Genomic DNA, 22,956 nt, shown 5'->3' with positions numbered 1-22,956 from the left:
TGAGACTTACATAGAGTCACTGACTTGAATAAAATATGACAACTGTTTTTAAATACTGAGCACACGATTTTCTGACAGTATCCAGCACACTTTCCTATTATGATGAGGTGAAAAAGAGGACTTCAGGGAGAAACAGAACACAGCAGAATTACTAACACTGTGAAAGGCTCCCACAGAAGACTTTTTCTCTTTTTATGAGCCACAAACAAAAAAAGAGGTAAAACATAACCCTGAGTATAGGCTACAGGGGATTTCATAGCTAGACTCTTAGGATGTTTTATGAATCATCCCTAGCATGGCATTAACCCTCCCAAGGGACCAGAAAGTGATTTTCATCAGCAATACAGTTAAGTTCACACAATTGTAATATCCATGTCAACCAACATTCCTTGTCTCTCCCTCTCCCTCTGCCTATATAGAATGATAGTCACATCTCTCTGGTCTCATGCCCAACTGAAACCTTCATTAAAATAAAGAAAATGAACAGAAAGGAGACTTCTGGTGCCATTTATTTTCCCATGACAGGAATAAAGCTGCTGTGTCACAGCTTGAAAAACACACAGAAATTGTTGTGTGATACAATAATGCAGAATGCAAAAGCAAGTATTTTTCCCAGAAAAAAGACATTTCCCCTATGACTCCCTTTCCTCCCCCCTCAAAAAATACCATATATGGGATTTCCACCAAAAGTCAGGAAGCTTCCAAAGCCACATTGCTCATGCAAGTAGCATCATGACAGCACAAAGGACCAAGGCCATGGTCTCGCCTTCTGTTTCCTGCCCAGACTGTGCTCCCAGGTCCCCAGGCTTTATAACTCTTCTTTAAAGCCTTTTTGTGTCTGTGGCCGAGATTTGTCTTCCTCACTGGGTGCCAACCATGTGACATAAACCTTCACTGGGTCAATGTTCCAGTGTTTGTGGAAGGATATGGGAACCTGGTGAGAAAGGTAGTCCTCAGGATAATCCACAGGCCGGGCCTGCAAGAAGAAAAGAAAATTAAGCTCATACGTTCATTGAGAACAATCTTGCCCCAGAATAGCATGTGAATGTATGTAACAATTGTGTTCCTTCAATACTCACTATCAGTTACTGGAATCTCAAGCAAGAAGGAAAATCTGTTCCATTAAAACAATACGCTCCCAGCCCTGGCTGGCATAGCTCAGTGGATTGAGCATGGGCTACGAACCAAAGTGTCGCAGGTTCGATTCCCAATCAGGGTGCATGTCTGGGTTGCAGGCCATGACCCCCAGCAACCGTACATTGATGTTTCTCTCTCTCTCTCTCCCTCTCTCTTTCCCTCCTTCCCTCTCTAAAAAATAAATAAAATCTTTAAAAAAAACTTTAAAAAAAGTTCACCAAAAAAGGTTAAAAACAAAACAAAACAAAAAAAGAACGATAAGCTCCCTTTCCCTGTAGGCTTTTAGCCTCTGCCCCTCCAGTCACTTTAATATCTCAAATGCATCACTTTTTGCTTCTATGTTCCACGGTCATGCCTCTGGGATTCCTCAACCACGGGTAATAAATATAGAATAGGAGGCTTTCCGACGTAAGTCATTTCAGTTTTTACTATGACTTCTGCAAAAAGGCAAAAAAAATATTTCTATTTCCCAGGTCTGTCTAAAGGAACTCTAGCCACACTGGGTTGTGTGGGGTGGGCAGGGCCTTCTCAGGACTCCCTCTGTCTGTGTCTCTCTGACATATCGTCAAGAATGCATGCGTCTCTCAGAGGCACAAATGTGGGGCTAAGTGACTCACTCTCCTCCTATCTGAGTATCTCTTCTGGCTCCAGAAGTGTGAATGGACATTTTGTATAGCCTGAAATGGTTTACAAGAGCCTAAGAAGTTATTGCATTATCATTTCAAAATTCTCTAAACTTAAGAAATTAAATTAAGCAGAATCATACATAGCCTAGATGAACAAGACTAAGTAAGCAGCCTACAGGGTTTGGAAGGAAACTGACACCAGACCCTATTTTGTTTGCTCTAAACAAAGTATCCACCTTCTCCCAATGTTCATCTTGCTCATAAATTTATACAGACTATCTGTGTTACACAGTCACTCACTGGGTTATCAATACTAAGAGTCTTGACTTTAGTCAAATTAGAAATGATACATTTTAAGAACAAGTCTTCTCTAGGCTAGTACTGTGTTATATTCTGCTTAAATTTTTTATGAATATTTAAACTCATGAATGGTTCACAGAATACATTCATCAAAATTTTGTTTCATCCAGTCCTTGAAACAACCTTGCAAGGTGATCGGATTGTCAGGACTCATCTCTAATTAATAGATAAGGAAACCAGAGCTCATAGAAGTTGTGACTTCCCTGGGGTGGCATGACCAGCAAATGTTGGAATAGGGGTGAGGGCTGGTGCCCAGTTGCTAGTCCAGTGTCCTAGCAGGACCTCTGAGCTGGTCCTCAGCACACAGGCCTGGCACGCCCAGTGTGCTCTGGCCCCTGGCCTACCCAGGAGGTAGTGTGCACTTCCAACAGTAATGAGCATTCCAACAGTGATACCTGTGATGAAGACTTCAAAGTAAGGTGAGGGGAGAACCTTCACCCTGGCTGCTGTATTGCTCTTTAAAAAGTCTAAGCACTCATGGGGTTGAAAACTTAAAAGAAAATTTAAAAGGAAAAGACAATGAGACAGAGAAAAAAACACACTGGGGTGAAGTCTAATTGAGTTGGGGCCGTTTTGATTACCAGCTAAGGGATTTCATAAACTATATGGTGTTCATGAGCAATACCCTCTGAGAGTTCGCTGGTGTGGAGGAAACCTGAGGAGACCATACTCCCAATTCAGTTCTCAGATAAACACACAATGGCCCCAAAGAAAGAAAGAGTGGAAACAAATCACTGCTTGTTTTTCGCATTTAAAAATGAAAGGCTGGCTCTGACCAGTGTGGCTCAGTTGGTAGCGTGTCATCCCACAAAGCAAAAGGTCACTAGTTCAGTCCCTGGTCAGGATGCATGCCTAGCTTGTGGGTTCAGTCCCCAGATGGGTGTGTATGAGAGGCAACTGATTCATGGTTCTCTCCCGCTCTTTACCCCTCTTTCTAAAAATAAGTCTTTAAAAAGTTAAAGGTTGAAGATACAAACATGTCAAATAGGAAGGAAATAACTCCATAACATCTTTCCATTTACTTATTATTTGTTGCAAAATCAAAAGTTTCAGAACTGTATTTATTTCTCCAATTTAATAAAAGAAAATAATTTTACTTATCCACAAACACCTGAAGTCTGAAGCCACCCCACTGTCTTCCCCTCTGTCAATGTTGATTCCAGAAGTGGTAACCGCATTTTGGGAGCCAGGTATGCAAGGGGAGAGCTGGTCAAGCAAGCTTTCGAAGGTGCTAATTATGTCAATAAATGAGGCCACAGAAAAGAATAAGACAAAACTAGAAAAAAGTCAAGTGCATACAAAGAGGCACCTGTAAGAGCTCAAAGTCTATACAGCCTCTGATAATCACATCTCTGTGCCACAATTGCCTGAAGGAAATCCCAGGGTCACCAGGAAGGCCCTATGGTAACAGGGTGCAGCCAGGAGGGGCCCCTAACAGGGACGTGCACCAGGTCTGGGGGAGTTTGGAGAGGACTGGCTCCACACCACCGGGCTGCGCTGCCCAGAGTGCTGGCCAACGCAGCCTGAGGTGGGAGGAGCCGGAAATGGGGCTGCAGAGGAAGATTGGTGATGGGATTTAAACCCAGGCTAGGCAGCCATCTGGCATCTTTCGGGGACCACGCGGCTTTGGGAGTGCCCCCTTTTGCCACGTGGATGGTGTGGGAGCCCGAATCGAGGACTGCTACTTCTTTCCTGAGATGCGGTACCCAGACTGGGCAGAGGGAGAAGGAAGGACTGTGTGTGTTTGTGGATATTCTATAGGACTTTAGTATGTATAGCTTTTAAATAAATAATAATTCTTTTCCTTTACACCACTCTCTGGCATTGAGAGACGTCTCTCCTCTGGCGGCGGGCAAAGTAAACCTAGTACGTGGGGGGAACCCCTGGAAAAAGGGGGGGATCTTTTATACCATTCAGCCACCCCTCCCCCCAGTCTTTTCTGTAACCCTTTTTGGCAACCGTGGCAAGACGATAATTGCCCGTGGCAGACGGACCCCCCTCAGGTGTGGGAGAGTGAGACTTAGGAATTTCCCAGTCTCCGAGAATTTCTCCGCACTCCTCCTGCGGCCGTCGGCTGCCTAGTCACAGCTGGGAAGGTGGAAAGGAAACAATGGGGAGGGACCAGAGAAGTGAAATGGTTTGGTTAAAACTTGTTTCTGAACAGTTTTGGAATAATGGAATTGTGGATAATCGTTTGGTTAGTATCCTGCTCCCAGGTTGCCCCTGTCTGCTCACTTACAGTTTTGGTGAGCCCAGGTGGCACTAAGGGAACCTGTACTCAGGTTTGGGGAAGAAGCAAACCCCTAGGCTCTGTAAGCCGAACCTACCTGTCTATTGGTGATTTGACGGCAAGCCGTGTGGGTGCGCTGCCATTTTGGGTAAAACGGAGGATGAGCCACCTGCATGCCCCACCGTGGAGGGTGGGTCATGCATGCAAGTCGCCATCTTGGACCACCAGCGTGGATGGGCGCTGCCATCTTGGATGATGGGTCACCTGAGAGTCCCGCCATCTTGGAACAGGGCAAGGTGGTGGGCTAAGGGTTCTCTTCCGATTATGGGCTGTGTGTTGCTGCTGTGTGGGCACTGCACCAGTCAGGTTCTCTGTGCAACTTGTTCTGATAGGAGGGCTCTGGTTTTGAAGGTCATGAACTGGGGTCCAAGGGCAACCATCTGATTTATAGGGTGTTTGCAGGGTCTAAGCATCAAAAAGCTGCAAGATGTCCCTGCAAACCAAGGACATTTAGTGGGAGGTACCTATAGTGCTAGGGGCTTTTAGCTGCCAGATATTGAGTTTAAGTATGGTCCTTCCCATTGCAGGAAAGGAACAGGGATTAAAAATGAATTATGCTTAAATCTGGATGGGTAAAACTATGTAGGAAAGAGTGTGAAAAGTTTTAAACCTGGAGAAAAGGAAACCTCAGCTGTTTGTTTTCTGGTTTTATGGGAATATGGTTTCAATTTGGTTGTTTCTGATCAGAAATCCTCTGTACCTGAAGACCTGGTAAAGGTCACCCCTAAGACCGAGTGAAGGTCACCTGTAACCAGTTGGGGAGAATGCCTTTGCCACTCGGGACCCAGGGAGGGTCATTCTGGGCTGATGAGTGTTTCAGCCTGAGGCAAAGGAGCACGTCTCTGCCAAGAGACTGGGTCTGAAAGGAGCATGTCTCTGCAGAGGCACCAGTGGATGCACCGGTACAACAGACTGTTTCTACTTGTGTACTGTTCCTATGGAATGCTGTCTGTGTTTTGGATTTTGCTCTGTATCTGCTCTGAAAAGGAAATTGAGGATTCCAGGGGAGGTTAAAACTTCACACCCTATAGGAAAGTGAACAAGGAAAAGTGTAAAATATATAAATGAAAAAGGTATATGAAATGATATCAGAAGGAAAAGGATTTTCCTTCACACTTTGTATTTTTCTTCCTACCTGATCTCTCCAGAATTTGGCATTCTGAGGGAGTGAGTGATGATATATGGTTTCTTTACATAATTCCATTAATACCAGTCATTAGTGGTGGTTTGTTAAATGACATTTTGACTGGAATGTCACACCTGAAGGAGGCATGTCTGGGTTCTGTTCGTCACCAGAAAGCCCTGAGGAACTGGGATTGACTTTCGAAGCTAGTGTAAGCCCACGAGAAAAGCCTGGTACTTTGGTTGGTTGTGCAGTTCATGGCAATATTTCTTGGGAAGGAACGATCGTTGCTTTCCTGAAAGATGGCTAAAAAGGAACCTGTAGGCACAATGGAAGCCTCAAGGATTTGAGTGAAACAACTGGTACAGGCGAAGCTAGATGGTGGATGTGTGGCTCTGCTTCTGTGCCCCGAGGGTCGGACTGAAAAGTCAACCTAAAGGTTCCCTGTGTGAGTTCCAGCAAAGTGGACTTAAAGATCATAGGTGATCCAGGCTGCTCTTGGTGTGTTTATGCAAACGAACATACAAAAAAGTAAAAGCTGGACTCAATGTAGTCCCTTTAATAACAATGAGGGTCATTTTAGGAAAAAAAATCATGGTTTAAGGAAAATCACAATGGTCAGTATTGGACATCAGAATGGCACGGATAACTGTCTTGAAAGTTTGTTTTTCATTTGGAAGTTAAAACTGGGTCACAAAGGACCTGTCAAATTGCCACTGTTAGATGTCTTTGCAGCAAGGGCCTTGCAACAGGATGTCTTCCCAAAACACAGTCTCACAGGTACAGAGACTGGCTTGGGGATTTTTGTGTAAATTAACATGTGTTCTCCTTCTGTTTCTGTAAGACATATGCCTAGAACCTCATTACCTGAGTGACTGGTTGTAATATAGGCCTCGCTTAAGGAGCCCGTTCTCATCATTGCCCCCTGAGATTCCATGGTTTGACTGAACTAAGTGGTTGGGTTGGTGAAGGGTTTGGGTGGTCTGTGGGGCTTCACTTTAGAACTGATTTTTCCTTTTCTGTCCCAAAGGATTGGACAGAAAGAGCCCAGAAATCTGATAGGAGGGAAATCCTAATATATTTCCCTCAGCCCAAGTTCAGTACATTGGGTCACAACAGTTTTGGAGAGGTGTAGCATGCCTTGCACACCTTCCTCCAGATAAGCCATTATTTACTTAAGTCCCTGCCTTCGTCATTTAGTGGTTATGATTTAATTGTGCTTCCAACTCTCTTTCCAAATCTGTCACCTCCAGAATATGACTAGGATGCCAACTGTCCAGTAATGCCAGCCTTTGGACACCAAGCTTGCAACTTCCTGGTGACAGCCAACTGACCTGGATTCTGTAAGGTCCTTCCCCTTACAGGAAGGACTCCCTCTGTGCTGCACACACACCCCTTTCAGAGCACCCGTGATCCAAGGGTAGGTAGGATGACAAATATGTCCAGCCGGAAGTAGTTACAAGATGAGACCTTTGTCCACTGTCCATTATATGATTATAAAGGGGTTGTGTATCTGAAAGGAGGGATTTGTAACAGGGTGCAGCCAAGAGTAAGGCCAGAAATAGGGATTTGTAATGGGATCCAGAAGAGCTTGGAGATGATTGGCTGCACACCACAGGGCCACACCTGCCTGGAGTGTTGGCAGCTGTGGCCAATTGTGAGAGAAGCCAGAAATGAAACTGCAAAGGAAGATTGGTGATGGGATTTAAATCCAGGCGTGGCAGCCATATGGTGTCTTTTTGGGACCACGTGGCTTTAGCATCTTGTTGGGACCATGCAGCTTTGGAACTGCTCCTTTTTTGCCACATGGATGGTGTCGGGAGCCTGAATCACAGACTTCTACTTCTTTCCTGAGATGCAGTACCCAGACTGGGCAGAAGGAGAAGGAAGGACTGTGTGCATTTGTGGATATTCTAAAGAACTTTAGTCTATAACTTTTAAATAAATAATAATTATTTTCCTTTTTGCCAATCTCTGGCATTGAGAGATGTTTTTCCTCTGGTGTCGGGCAAAGCGAACCTAGTATGGGGGAGGAAACCCCAGAAAAAAATGAGGGGGGTCTTTTTATCATGCAGCCACCACCCCCCAGTTTGTTCTGTAACACTAGGAAGAGATGTGCAGGAAAAGAGAGACACAGCTCAAACTGCACGAGGACAAAATTAAATTGGTCAAAATTAAAACCTGTTTACCTGCAAAGGTTAGAGCATACCGAACAGCACAATAAATGGAAGTTAAAACTGTATTTCCTTAGACATACATACATTTTACAGCTGTATTGAGGTATGATTTATATACATATAACTCACACAGTTTGAAAATTTTTGGTAAATATTCAGTTAGGCAACCACAAATCCAGTTTTAGAACACTAAAATTCGCTGGCAAACATTTGCAGTCAATTCCTGTCCCCACTGGCAGACCCAGGAAACCTGATTTACTTTTTCTCACAAACAACAGACATTTCTGATCACACAACTTTCACGGATCAGGGATTGGGACATGACTTAACTGGGAGCTCCACTTCACAGTCTCGCAGAGATGCCAGTGAGGCTCTGGGGTCTCATCTGAGGCTCAACTGAGAAAAAAAGCCCCTTCCAGGCTCACCCAGTAGTCATGGTAGTACTCAGCCCCTTGTGGGCTGGTGGACTGGCCTTACCTCTTTGCGGCTAGGCAGCTTGTTTTACCAAACCTTGTAAGCCAAGAAGGCCATAAGGAGTCTGCTAGGAAGAGGGAAGTCACAACCCTTTGTAACCTAACTACAGAAGAGATGTCCCATCACCTTCATCATATTCTACCCACACTAAAGGGTATTATATAAGGGGATTATACAAGGGTGTGAACACCAGTAGGAGGGGACCATTGAGAGCCATGTCATAAATTGCTTGGTACATGTACGTTTAACTTTTAAGAAACTGCCAGAATGCTTCCAAAGTGGCTGTCTTTTATATTCCCACTAGCAATAGATGAGATATAGTTTTCCACATCTTCGTCAACACTTCATGAGCTGTCTTTTTGCTTAGCCATTCTAGGAGACATATGGTGATGCCTCATACAGACTTTCATCTGTATTTCCCTAAAAACTGATAATGTTAAGCATCTTTTCATGTGCTTGTTTGCCATTCATATGTTTTCTTTAGTGAACTGTCTATTCAAATCTTTTGCCCATTTTAAAGGGAACAATGTCCCTTGCTCAGCTTTTGGCCAGCTTTCAGTCAACTTCACCCACTTCCTACAAGCAAATTGGGCCGTTCTTATGCTGATTCCCAGGTGGGTGGGTTTATGTACAGTCTAGGACCCGGTGGGTCTCTGCAAGAATTCTCCTGTGAGGCTGGGAGTTTCTCCTGCCAGTGCAATTCCCACAGGTTTTTCCAACCAAAGGTTTTGAGGCTTTATTTCCCCTTGCTGGAACCCTGGGTCATGTGATCTGTGTCACTCCCCAGTTGCTCCTCCCGGTATCCACATGTGAATGTGGGACTGCCCCATCCTCCAGCTGCCACCTTACCACACATCCTCTCTGACCCAGCTGCCCATCTCTGCACATTCTACCAGTCTGAATAAATTTTTCTTCTTTAACTTCTTGGTTGTCAGACTTCCATACAGTTAAATTTTCTGTCCAGAAGTGTATAGCTTTAGTATTGATATTTTGTACTATGATCAATTTTGAGTTCATTTTTTTGCATATGGTTGTGAGGTAAGGTTCTGTATTTGTGGATATATGTAATTCTCCAGCACCATTTGTTCCATTTCCCACTGGTTGTTTTGGCATATTTCGCATAAATGGGCAGGTTTATTTCTAGAACTTCTATCCTGTTCCATTGTTTACCTGTATACTAATTTCATATTGTCTTGATTATTGTAATGTTATAGCAAGGTTTGAAAACCTATAAGTATAAATCCTCCCATTTTGACCATTTTTTTTCTTATTTTCTGAGAACAATACTTTTCACGCCCATTCTCAAAGCTATGGGAAACTGATTCCCTTAGTTGCCCAGATACCTGGGTAAGGAAGCCAGATTGCCTCCCTTTACCCTACATCTGGCATAATTAAAACACAAGGGGACTTCACCATGCCTGACATCATTTAGAAAGCAGGGAATATCGGGAGGAATGGAGTAAGTTGGAAGGACAAATGTGGTGGGTGTATCTATAATTATCTGTGAAGCACGAAACGGTGGGGTGCTAACTTCTTTTGGAAAGCGAGATGTGGGTAAGAGAGAAGCAAAGCTGCCATCAGTTAACAATGTGGAGAGGTGGGTGAGGCTGGTGTCAGTTTAAGTTTATTTCTGAATATGATGTAAGAGAGCACCCATTTTCTCTTCATTATGTGTATTTTGTTTTCCCAGGATGAGCTGTTGAAAAATCTGTCAACTCTGCAGTGTATGTCTTTACATTCTCTGTCACACATTACTTGTTCATGTAAAAGGTTTAATCCTGGGCACTCTATATTGTTCCATTGTTCTAAGTCTGTTCTGTGCCAATACCTTTCTGTTTTGATTATTTTAGCTTTATAGTATCATTTGAGAACATGTAGAATGATATCTAGAACTTTGTTCTTTTTTTAATTGTTGTTCACGTACAATTTTCTACCCCTTCCCCAGATCCCAGCCCACCCTCTCACCTCCCTCCCATTTCCATCACCCCCTCATTATTCTCCATGCGTCCTTTATACTTGTTCTTGCAAACCCTTCACCCTTTTTCCCCTGAATTCCCTCCCCTCTGGTCACTGTCAGTCTGTTCCCAATTTCAGTGTCTTTGGTTATATTTTGTTTGTCTGTTTCTTTTGTTGACTAGGTTCCCGTTAAAGGTGAGATCATATATTATGTCTCTCACCATGCGGCTTATTTTGCATAGCATAATGCTTTCCAGTTCCATCTATGCTGTTGCAAAGGATAGGAGCTTGTTTTTTTTCTTTCTGCTGAATAGAATTCTATTGTGTAGGAGTACCATAGTTTTTTTAATATATTTTATTGATTATGCTATTAAAGTTGTCCCATTTCTCCCCTTCACTCCCCTCCACCCTGCATACCCTCTCCCTATATCCCCCCCCCTTTAGTTCATGTCCATGTGTCATCACTATAAGTTCCTTAGCTTCTACATTTCCCATACTATTCTTACCCTTCCCATGTCTATTTTCTACCTACCATCTATGCTACTTAATCTCTGTACCTTTTCCACCTCTCTCCTCCTCCCACTGCCCTGTTGCTAACCCTCTGTGTGATCTCCATTTCTGTGGTTCTGTTCCTGTTCTAGTGGTTTGCTTAGGTTTTTTTGTTTGTTTGTTTGTTTTTGGTATGCTGGCTAATAATTGTGAGTTTGCTGTCATTTTACTGTATATGTTTTTTATTCTCTTTTTCTTAAATAAATCCCTTTAACATTTCATATAGTAGGGGCTTGCTGATGATGAACTCCTTTAACTTGGCCTTATTTGAGAAGCACTTTATCTGCTCTTCCATTCTAAATGAAAGCTTTGCTGGATAGAGTATTCTTGGATGTAGGTCTTTGCCTTTCATGACTTGGAATACTTCTTTCCAGCCCCTTCTTGCCTGCAAGGTCTCTTTTGAGAAATCAGCTGGCATTCTGATGGGAGCTCCTTTGTAGGTAACTGTCCCCTTATCTCTTGCTGCTTCTAGGATTCTCACCTTCACTTTAATCTTGGTTGATGTAATTATGATGTGCCTTGGTGTGTTCCTTCTTGGGTCCAACCTCTTTGGGACTCTGAGCTTCCTGGACTTACTGGAAGTCTATTTTCCTTGCCATATTGGGGAAGTTCTCCTTTATTATTTGTTCAAATAACTTTTCCACTTGTGTGTTTCCTCTTCCCCTTCTGGTACCCCTATAATTCGGATATTGGAACGTTTTAAGGTGTCCTGGAGGTCCCTAAGCCTCTCTTCATTTTTTTGAATTCTTGTTTCTTCATTCTTTTCTGTTTGGTTGTTCCTTTCCTCCTTCTGGTCCCTACCATTGATTTGAAACCCAGTTTTCTTTCCATCACTATTCATTCCGTGTGCATTTTTCTTCATTTCACTTATTGTAGTCTGCATTTGTTTATCTAATTTATGACTAAAGTCCACCAATTCTGCAAGCATCCTGATCACCAGTGCTTTGAACTGTGCATCTGATAGGCTGGCTATCTCTTTGTCGCTTAGTTATATTTTTTCTGGAGCTTTGATCTGTTCTTTTGTTTGAGCCATTTTTTTTTATCTTGATGCACCTGTTACATGGTGAGGGGCGGATCTTTAGGTGTTCACCAGGGCGGGGCAACCCAGTTGCTGGGTTGTGACACTATGTGGGGCAGGGGTCTGAGAAGGAACAATGGCGTTTGTTCTGCTCTCTGCTGGATTTCAGTCACTTCTGCCACTTCCCCCAAGCAAACTAGACCCTTCTGGTGCCGATTCCTGGGTGGGTGGGCTTCTGTACATTCTAGGACCCTACAGGTCTCTCCAACAAACTCTCCTGTGAGGCTAAGAGTTTCTCCCAGCATCTCAGCCCCCAAGGTGTTTTCAATCAGTGGTTTGAGGCTTTATTTCACCACACTGGGACCCTAGGTTTCGCGATCTGTCTCGCTTCCCAGTTTCACTTGGTTTATATGCATGCGAATGTGGGGCTGCCCGGTCCACCAGCCACCTTGCCTGCAGTGTCCATCTACAGTCTGTAGCCTCACTGGGCTCACCTGCTGCTGCCTCGCATGCCTGCTGGGGTCTGCCAGCCACTGCTACACCATGACCCCTCTCCACTTAGCCTCCCCACTCCACCCCTCCCACCCATCTACATGAATGTGTCTAATTTAACTCCTTGGTTGTCGGACTTCCATTTAGTTCAATTTCCCGTCAGTACTGGTTGTTATTTTGTTTCTAAATTTTTGTCATCTTTATTTTGGATATACAACGAGGCAAAGTGTGTCTACCTATGCCACCATCTTGGCCAAAAGTGGTGTACCATAGTTTTTTGATCCATTTATTTACTGACAGAGAGCTAGGTTGCTTCCAGCATTTGACTATTGTAATTTGTGCCGTTATGAACATTGGGGTGCACAGGTTCTTTTGGATTGCTGTTTCAGGATTCTTAGGATATAATCCTAGCAGTGGAATTGCTGGGTCAAAAGGCAGATCCATTTTTAGTTTTCTGAGGAAATTACATACTGTTTTCCACAGGGGTTGCACCAGTCTGTAATCCTACCAACAGTGCACTAGGGTATCCTTTTCTTCACAACTTCCAACACTGGTTGTTTGTTGCTTTGTTTATGATGGCCATTCTGACTGGTGTGAGGTGGTATCTCATTGTGGTTTTAATATCCATCTCACTGATAGCTAGAGATACTGAGCATCTTTTCATGTGTCTCTGGACCCTCTATATATTCTCCTTAGAGAAGTGTCTATTCAAGTCCTTTGCCCAATTTTTAATTGAGTTGCCTGTCTTCTTAGAGTGGAGTCATGTGGGTTCGTTATATATTTTGGAGATTAAACCTCTGTCTCAGGTATCATTGACAAATATGTTTTTCCATATGGTTGGTTCTGTTTTTATTTTAATACTGTTTTCTTTAGCTGTGCAGAAGCTTTTTATTTTGCTTAAATCCCATTTTATTCTTTCCTTTATGTCCCTTGCTCTAGGGGACATAGCAGTGAAAATATTGCTGCGTGAAATATCTGAGATTTTCCTGCCTCTAGGACTTTAATGGTGTCACGACTTACATTTAAATCTTTTATCCACCTTGAATTTATTTTTGTGTATGGTGTAAGTTGGTGTTGAGTTTCATTTTTTTTGCATGTAGCTGTCCAGGGATTTTCTATCCCTTGCTCTTCTTCTTCTCCTTCTGGTATCTCTATTATATGGACACTATTATGTTTCATGTTGTCCTGCATTTCCCTTAACTCCCCTTTATTCTTTCTTAGCCTCTCTTCCTTTTCTTGCTCTTTCTGGGTGTTTTTTTTTCTGCCTTGTCCTCCAGCTCACTGATCTGGCCTTCTGCTTCATCAATCCTGCTTTTGATTCCTGCTACTGTGTTCTTCAGTTCAGACATTGTATTTTTCATTTCCTCTTGGCCCTTGTTGATAGTTTCTATTTCCTTTTTCATGTAGAGTGAGCTTGCAGTGAGTTCATTGTAGTTTCTCTGTAGTTTCTGGTAATTCTCTGTGAGCTCATTGAGTTTCTTGATAACCATTGCTTTGAACTCAATATCTGATAGTTGAGTTGCCTCTATTTTCATTTAGCATTCTCGCTGAGTCTTCCTCCTTTCCTTTCATTTGGGGATTGTTTCTCTGCCTTCCCAATGTTTGTGAGACTTCTTGTTAGCCTCTGCTGCTTAAATTGATCTATTCTGACTCCCTGGGTTTATGGTGTGAACTTCTGTGGTAGAATACCTGTAAGCTTCATTGGTGCAGTCTCCTTAATCTCCTGAGCTCACTGGACTTTGGCTGTCATTTATTTTGGCTCTCTGTATGTCTTTGGGTTTTGATTGCTGTTGGGTCTGCCTTTGTTGGGTCCTTCCCTCCAATTGGTTAGCTGAGGATCACTCCATCCAGCACGTCTTGTATTCTGTTGTGCTGGTGTGGACAGATTGTGTTGGAGCTGATTCTTCTGTGTGTACAAGGTTTTGAGGCTTCTCTCTCGCTCTTGTTTAGTTGTTTGTTGTAGGTAATTTCTCCATTATTTAGTTGTATTTCCAGATAGATCCTGGATTGGGGTTTGTGTGGTTTCCACTCCCTCCTTCACCTTCTTCTGTTGTTATCTGTTGGTGGCTCCTTTGTTGGTGGGTTTCCTTTTCCAGCAGATGCACCAGTGTCCACTGTTTCCACCTTGCAAGTTCTCTGCAGTAGCAACATGAAATTTGTGTCACTGTCTCTGTTGTTGGGATGACCTGTTTGGGTCTAACCTTGATCTCCTTTCTTAAAATTGCTTTGTTTTTCCATATACATCGTAGAATCAGGTTGTCAATTTTTATAAAGTCTGCTATAATTCCGATATGAATTGCACTGAATCTTTAGATCAATTTGAAGAGTGTAAGGAAAGAAAATTTCCCTGAAGTTCTATTTTTGTGAAAAGAAAAAAAGGCTCAGCCCACTAGAACACCTCATGTGCCATGAGAATAAGATTTGTAGTTATTTGCATAGTTAATTGCTCTGACCCGATATGACAGTAAAACTTGCCTTATCTCTTGGAGAAGGCCAATGCTTACATACCTGAACTAGTCCCTAGGTGCCAGGAAGATGTGAACACAATGACACTAGGGATACACTTACATTTCAAGGAGGAATGAGGTCCCTGGAGAGATTTTCTTTGCCTACGAAAGGCAAGAGTGAGGAGGGGAAAGGGATAGCAGCCACCTTCACCTTTATAAGCAGAGAAAATAATTTTCCTTGTCCTTCACCTATGGGTATCTGTCTAATTGTACAGGACAATTGAATTGGCTCTCATCATATTGAACTAGAGAAAAAAATCAGGTCAAAAGGGGATGGGGGTAAAGGGTCGTCAGGGTGTGATTATTATTTAATGTGAGGAATTTAATTTAAAAATCTGTCTCTGATCCAGAACGTTTCATGTGGACACTTACATATAATAGTCAATTTTAAATAAATGAAATTAATAAAATGAACTTAAAGAATCAACAGTTAAAATTTGTCATACCAATATTGAGTCTTTCATTCCATAAATGTGTCTTCACACATTTTTTCTTCTCTGATACATACATACAAACAAACATACACACTTTTATATTTTCCCTCATATTAACCCTTTCCAGTATTCTTCATTCCTTCTGATATATTCCAATTACCATGTGGTGTCATTTCCTTCCGGCCCAAAGGAAATGTCTACTAGAAAAGGATTCTCTCATGTTTTGTTTATCTGGGAATATCTTTATTCCACTTCCATTTTAGAAGGAAAGTTCTACTTGATATAGAATCACTGACTGATTACTACTTTTGTTTTTTTTCCTTTAGGTTCCTTTTTAATATTTCTAATGAAAAATCAGCCAATAATCCTAGTTTTTGTTTCCCTTTTCATTAGCTTTTTTGATGTTTTTACAATTTTCACTACATTACTCTTTCAACAGTTTGACTATAATGTGTCCATGTGTGATTCTTTTCTTTTTTTATTAAATACTTTTGAATATCATTGTTATTCAATTACAGTTTTCTGCATTTTCCCCCCACCCCTCACACTACCCCACCCTCTCCTACCTCCCTCCCCTGTTTCTACTCCTCCACTTTTTTGTCCATGTGTCCTTTATAGTTGTTCCTGTAAACTCTTCACCCTTTTCCCACCATTATCCCCTCCCCTATCCCTTCTGGTTACTGTCAGTTTGTTCTTAATTTCAATGTCTCTGGTTATATTTTGCTTACTTGTTTGTTTTGTGGATTAGGTTCCAGTTAAACATGAAATCATATGGTATTTGTCTTTCATTGCCTGCCTTATTTCACTTAGCATGATGCTTTCCAGTTCCATCCGTGCCGTTGTAAAAGGTAGGAGCTCCTTCTTTCTTTCTGTTGCACAATGCTATTGTATAAATGTACCATCATTCATTTACTGATGGGCACTTACACTGCTTCCAGCATGTGGCTATTGTAATTGTGCTGCAGTGAACACTGGAGTGCATAGGTTCTTTTGCATTTGTGTTACAGTATTCTTAGGATATAATCCTAGCACTGGAATTGTAGGATCAAAGGGCAGTTCCATTTTTAGTTTTCTGAGGAAATTCCATACTGTTTTCCATACTGGTTGCACCAGTCTGCCATCCCACCAACAGTGCACTAGGGTTCCATTTTCTCCACAACTATTCCAAAACTTGTTGTTTGCTGATTTGTATAAGATGGCCATTGTGACCGGTGTGAGGTGGTATCTTATTATGGTTCTAATTTACATCTCTCTGATAGCTGGTGATACTCAGTATCTTTCCATTTGTCTCTAGACTCTCTCTATGTCCTCTGTGGAGAAGTGTCTGTTCAAGTCCTTTGTCCATTTTTTAATTTGGTTGCTTATCTTCTTAGAGTGCAGTCATGTGAGTTCTTTATATATTTGGGAAATCAAACCCTTGTCTGAGGTATCACTAGCAAATATGTTATCCCACAAAACTGGTTCTCTCTTCACTTTAATTCTGTTTTCTTTAGCCATGCAGAAGTTTTTTATTTTAATGAGATCCCATTTGTTTATTCTTTCCTTTATGTACCTTGCTCTAGGGGACATCTCAGTGAAAATATTGCTGCGTGGAATATCTGACATTTTTCTGTCTATGTTCTCCTCTAGGACTTTTGTGGTGCTGTGAGTTATATTTAAGTCTTTTATCCACCTTGAATTTATTTTTGTGTATGGTGTAAATTGGTGCTCAAGTTCCATTTTTTTTTTTTGCACATAGCTGTCCAGATCTCCCAACACCATTTGTTGAAGAGGCTATTTTTATACCATTATATGTTCCTGCCCCCTTTGTGGAATATTAATTGACCATAGAGACTTGGCTTTATTTCTGGGCTCTCTATTCTGTTCCATTAGTGCATGTGTCTGTTCTCATGCCAGTACCAGGATGTCTTGATTATGGTGGACTTGTAATATACTTTAGTTTGATATCAGGTATTGTGATCCCTCCTACTTTGTTCTTCTTTCTCAAAATTGCAGGAGCTGTTCGGGGTTGTTCATCATTCCATATAAATTTTTGAAATGTTTGTTCTATATGTTAAATGTGCCATCAGTACTTTAATAGGTATTGCACTGAATTTGTGAATTGCTTTGGGTAGTATGGACATTTTGATGATTTTAATTCTTCTGATCCATGAACATGGTATATGTTTCTATCTGTCTTCCTTAATTTTTTTATTCACGTTGTACAGTTTTCTGACTATAGGTCTTTTACCTCCCTGGTCAGGTTTATTCTTACATACTTTATTTTTCTCATTCCTATATCAAATGAAATATTTTCTCCTGATTATCATTTCTGATATTTCATTGTTGGTCTACAAAAATGCCTTTTATTTCTGAATATGGACTTTGTATCCCACTGTTTTGCCAAATTCATTTAATTAGGTCAAGCAGTTTTTTGGTGCAGTGCATAGGATTGTCTAGGTACACTATCATGTCATCTGCAAACCATGACAGTTTTGTTTCCTCCTTTCTAATTTGGATGCCTTTTATTTCCTTTTGTTGTCTGACTGCTGTGGCTAGGATTTTCAATACAAGTTGAATAGAAATGGTGGAAGTGGACAAGCTTTTCTTGTTCCTGATCTTAGTGAGAAAGCTTTTAGGTTTTTTGCCATTGAATATGATGTTGGCTGTAGGTTTCTTGTACATGGCCTGTATTATGTAAAGGAATGGTCCCTCTATTCCCACTTTGCTGAGTGTTTTTATCATAAGTGGGTGCTGTACCACATCAAATGCTTTTTCCGCATGTGTTGATATGATCATGTGATTTTCGTCTTTGCTTTTGTTCATGTGATATTATGTTTATTGATATTATACCATCCTTGCATCCCTGGGATGAATCTCACTTGATTATAGTGCATGATCTTTTTAATGTATTGCTGGATGCAGTTTGCCAATATTCTGTTGGGTATTTTAGCATCTATGTTCATCAGTTTCATCATGTCCTGAAGTTTTCTTTCTTTGTTATATCTTTATGTGGCTTTGGGATTAGGATGATGCTGGCTTCATAAAAAGAGTTTGGGAGTCTTCCATCTTCTCAGGGCTTTTAGAATAGTCTGTGGAGAATAGGGGTCAGCTCTTCCTTAAATGCTTTGTAGAATTATCCTGTGAAACTGTTCAGTCCAGGGCTTTTGTGTGTTGGGATTTTTTGGATTATTGCTTCAATTTTGTCAGGTGTTATTGGCCTGTTCAGGCTTTCTGTTTATTCTTCATTCAGTTTTGGAAGATTAAACTTTTCTAGAGATTTGTCCATTTCACCTAGGTTTTCAAATTTCTTGCCATACATGTCTTCCTAGTAATTTCTTACAATACTTTATATTTCCTTGGTATCAGTTGTAATCTCTCCTGTTTCATTTCTGATTGTGTTTATTTGGGTCCTCTCTTTTTTTCTTGATGAGTCTGCTTAAAAGCTTGTGGATTTTATTTATCTTTTCCAAGAACCAGATCCTGTATTTACTGATCCTTAGAATTGTGTTTTTTTGTCTCTATATCCTTTGATTCTGCTCTGATCTTGGTTATTTCCTTTATTCTACTTACTCTGAGCTGACTTTGTTGTTGTCCTCAAGGTCTTGTAGGTGGACGGTTAGGTTGTTTATTTGAAGTGTTTCTATCTTTCTAGGTAGGCCTGTATTGGTAAAAACTTCCCTCTCAGGACTGCCTTCACTGTGTCCCATAAGTTTTAGAGTCATTGTAAGCTCATTTTCTTTTGATTTCATCCTTGATCTCATTCTTGACCCATTCATTGTTTAATAGCATCATATTCAATCTCTATGAGTCAGTGTTTTTGAATTTATTCCTTGAGGTTAGCTTCTAGTTTCAGTCCCTTGTGCTTGGAGAAAATCCTTAATATGATTTCAATTTTTGTGAATTTGTTGATTGTTTCATGTCCTGTCATGTGGTTTATGTTTGAAAATGTTCTATGTGCATTTGAAAAGAATGTATATTTTCCTTCTTTGGGATGAAAGGATCTATACATATCAGTTAAGTCCATTTCATCTAGGGCACTGTTCAGTGCCCAAATGTCTTTGGTGATATTTTGTTTGGAAGATCTATCCATTGTTGACAGTGGGGTTTTGAAATCCCCTACTGTAATTGTGTTGGTGTCAGTATCTTCATTGACATCTTCCAAGATTTTCTCTATGTATTTGGGTGCTCCTATGTTGGGTGCATATATATTTACAATGTTTATGTCTTCTTTATGAATTCTTCCCTTGAGTATTATGCAGTGATCTTCTGGGTCTCTCTTTTTGGACCTTTTTTTTAAAGTCTATTTTGTCTGATATGAGTATTGCTACCCTGGCTTTTTTTTTCTGTCTACTTCCTTGGAATACTTTTTTCCATCCCTTCCCTTTCAGTCTGTGTAGGTCTTTTGCTCTGAGGTGGTCTCTTGTGGGCATCATATGTGTGGGTCATGATTTCTTATCCATTTAGCTATTCTATGTCTTTTGATTAGAGCACTGAATCCATTTACATTGAAGGTTATTATTGATAGGTACTTATTCATTGCCATTTTTTTGTACCGGTGTTCCTCTCTCTGACTAATGTGTTCCCCCTGTTCTTAAAGCCTGACCCTTTTGCATCTCTTGCAGAGCTGGTTTGAAGACAGTGTATTCTTTTAGACTTCTTTTGTCTGGGAAACTCCTTATTTCACCTTCCATTTTAGTTGAGAGCCTTGCTGGATAGAATAGTCTTGGTAATAGGCCTTTGTTTTTGTTACTTGGAATATTTCTTGCCATTGCCTTCTGTGTTGGAACATTTCCACTGAGAAGTCAGCTGCCAGTCTGATTGGGACTCCCTTGTATGTTACTTCTTGTTCCTCCCTTGCTGCCTTTAGGATTCTCTCTTTGTCTTGGAATTTTGCCATTTTAATTATGATGTGTCATGAAGTGGATGTCTTTTGGTTCCTCTTGTTTGGGACTCTCTGTGTATCCTGGATTTATGTGACTTTTTCTCTCATCTAATTAGGGAAGTTTTCCATGATTACTTTTTCAAATAGGTTTTCTATCCCTTGCTTTTCTCCTTGTCCTTCTGTAATGCCTACCATATGGATATTTTTACATTTCATGCTGTCTTACAATTCCCTTACCACCTCTTCGTTCTTTCTAAGTCTCTTTTCTTTTTCTTGCTCTTTCTGGGTGGTTTTTTTTTACCTTGTCCTCCAGCTTGCTTATTCAATCCTCTGTGTCATCCAGATCCTCTGCTTCATCCAGCCATCTTGTAATTCCTTTAGTGTGTTTTTTTATTTCTGAGGTTTTATTGTTCATTTCTGTTTTCTATAGTTTCTATTTCTTGTTCCATACTGTTGTTGTTTTCACTCAGTTCCCTGTAATCGTCTGTGAGTTCCTTGATTACCTTTATAACCATTATTTTGAATTCTATATTTGGTAGTTTGTTTACCTCCATTTCTTTAGCTCTTTTAGTGGGTAGTCTTCCATTCCTTTTTATTGCTTATTCTTTTTTTATCTCCCCATTTTAGGTGACTATTTTTGTTTTTTCCTGCACTTCCTGATGTTTCGCTTTGCTAGCTGTCTTTGTAGGGTGAACTTCTATGGCAGGAATTCTGTAGAGTTCAGTGTTGTGGTATCTTTGATCTCCTTGTCTGGATGCTCTAGGTTTGCCCTTTCTTCTGTTTGTATGGGTTCTCTTGTTTTACTTGGATTTTTTCCTTTTGGTGGTTCTTTTGTTGGTGGTATCTCTCCTCCAGCAGGTATACAGATGTGTGCATTTTCCACCTATTCTTGTATGTGATCACTGGCAGGGGGTAGGCAAAATGGATTAAGACAGTGGGAGAGTATTTTATAGGATTTAAAGTACCAGCAAGTACAGAAGAGATAGGAGATTCTCTGGATAAGTATAGTGTCAACTGTGATATTTCACCCAACTAGCCACCTTTTAAAAAAGGTGAAAGAGAGATAAGACTGTTGTTAGAGGGGAGGAGGATTGGGAGCTGAATCCAGAAAACAGCACTTGTGCAAGATTACGCTGAGACATAGTGAGGATAAAGGATAGAAAGTAGGCATAATGTAAAAGAATAGAGTTAACCACAACAATAATAAAGCTCAGGAATAAAGTGAAGTGGGCTAAGATCATGGAGGGTTGCTGTGTAGTATTTACAGTTGTATGGAACAACAGTTATTTACAATAGTATTGGAACAACAATAATATGACAAGAAGTATATGATTTGTATAACCAGAACAGAAAGTACACAATCAAGAATAGTGTGTTGTTGGAACATAAGTGAAAGAAGGAAAATTAAAATTCAATAAAGAGAGTGTAAGGAAAACCAGTCAACGCAGTTAAGCAGAGAAATAAAACAAGGAAAACTAAACATAAGAGGGAAAAAATACTAATAAAATAAAAGTAGTAAAAATAATGAAATAATAATAATACTACACATAAACAATAAAATGCCAGCTCTATGGGAGCAAAGTGATATTTATCTCAGTTTCTCAGTTTTAGGGGGTTAGCCTTGTGCTCTCCCTTTGGATCAGTTTCTAGACCTTTCATAGCTCCATGTCTTATTGTCTCACTTAGGGGAATGAAAAAAATTTAAAAAGAGAGAGAGGAAAGAAAAAATAAGGCTCCTATTGACTTTAAACTTGTTGAGCGAGTTCTGCTGGTCTTCCTGGATGCCACAGAAAGAGGGGGGCTGGGCTTCACTTTTCTCCCTACCTATGGTTTTGAGGGGATGGGGACCAGGTTTGGGCCACAGTATTCACAGATGCCTAGCCTCTGGACCATGTCTCCATGAGCTGTCAGGCTCAAATCAGCCACCCCGTCTCTGGGCGTGCAGCGTGAGTCAAGCTCCAGTGTGTGGTTCCATTTAGTCACTCAATCTCTGGGCACGCAGCACAAATCAAGTTTGTGCACGGTTCCGTTAGCCACTCTGTCTCTGGGTACATAGCGTCAGGTACACAGTTCCACTCAGCCACTCAATCACTGGGCACATGCAGCTCAAATCACCCTCAGGGAGAGCTAGCCACTGCGTGAGAGTTCCTTACAAAGCAGCTGCCCACCATTCTTAACAAGTGCACAGCTTTTCACACAGCCCAACTTTCTAACCAGCCTGGAGACTATCTGAGTCAGGGTGCAGCATAGCCCAACTCCTCCCTTCTCCAGGCGTTGCTTCGTACCCCAATTTCTCTGGTGCCAGTGTCCACAGTCCCAGAAGATATATACCACCTGTGTGTGTGTCCCCACTTTGTCTCTATTTCCCCCAGTGACTTCCAGCATCCAGGACCCTCCTGGGGGCAGGCTGCCTTCCCTGCTTTGGTAGGAGAGGGAGCTGGTGATCTAAGTCTCCTCCCCATATCCTGTGGCAGGTGCTGGGCTGTGGCTAGGTCCCTGCACAGATCCCAGGTACCTTACCATCCCAGCACAATCTCCTCAGTGTCTGTTTTTCAATGTCCTTTACAATTTCTGGCCTCTAAACTTCATATAAGCTGGGATTCTGTTGGCTGTTCACTCTGTTCCTCAGAAGACTCGCTAAGTGTTCCAGCTGGGCACAGGGAGAGCTGGGCTCCACTCCCACGTCCCTTGCCACCATCTTCCCTCTACCATGTGTGTTTCTTTTTATAATTATCCTACTTGAACTTAGTTGAGCTCCTTGGGTCTACAGATTAATGTTTTCATCATATTTGGGATGTTTCAATTCTTATTTCTTCAAACGACCTTTTATATTTTGTCCAATTCTCTCCCTTCTCTTTTTAGTATTCTCATTAAGTATATGTTGATACACTTTATGGTTTACCCATGTTCCTGAGGAGGCTCTGTCCATTTGTCTCCAGTCTTTTTGTT

The 22,956-nt window shown here is 41.3% G+C and overlaps 1 protein-coding gene across 6 annotated transcripts in view; it reads right to left on the bottom strand.

The window, feature by feature from the left end:
- Nucleotides 1–487: 487 nt before the first annotated feature.
- B3GLCT (beta 3-glucosyltransferase) overlaps nt 488–22,956 on the bottom strand; it is a 135,370-nt gene continuing 112,901 nt past the window's right edge. For all 6 annotated transcript variants that reach the window (XM_036018378.1, XM_036018375.1, XM_036018376.1 and 3 more), the window contains one exon: nt 488–976. In XM_036018378.1, coding sequence (XP_035874271.1) covers nt 809–976 — 168 coding nt within the window. In that variant the 3' untranslated portion in view covers nt 488–808. The remainder of the gene's footprint in view (nt 977–22,956) is intronic.

Source organism: Phyllostomus discolor, chromosome 2, assembly GCF_004126475.2.
Source record: "Phyllostomus discolor isolate MPI-MPIP mPhyDis1 chromosome 2, mPhyDis1.pri.v3, whole genome shotgun sequence".
NCBI lineage: Eukaryota > Metazoa > Chordata > Mammalia > Chiroptera > Phyllostomidae > Phyllostomus > Phyllostomus discolor.
This window is presented reverse-complemented; position numbering and strand designations above follow the sequence as displayed.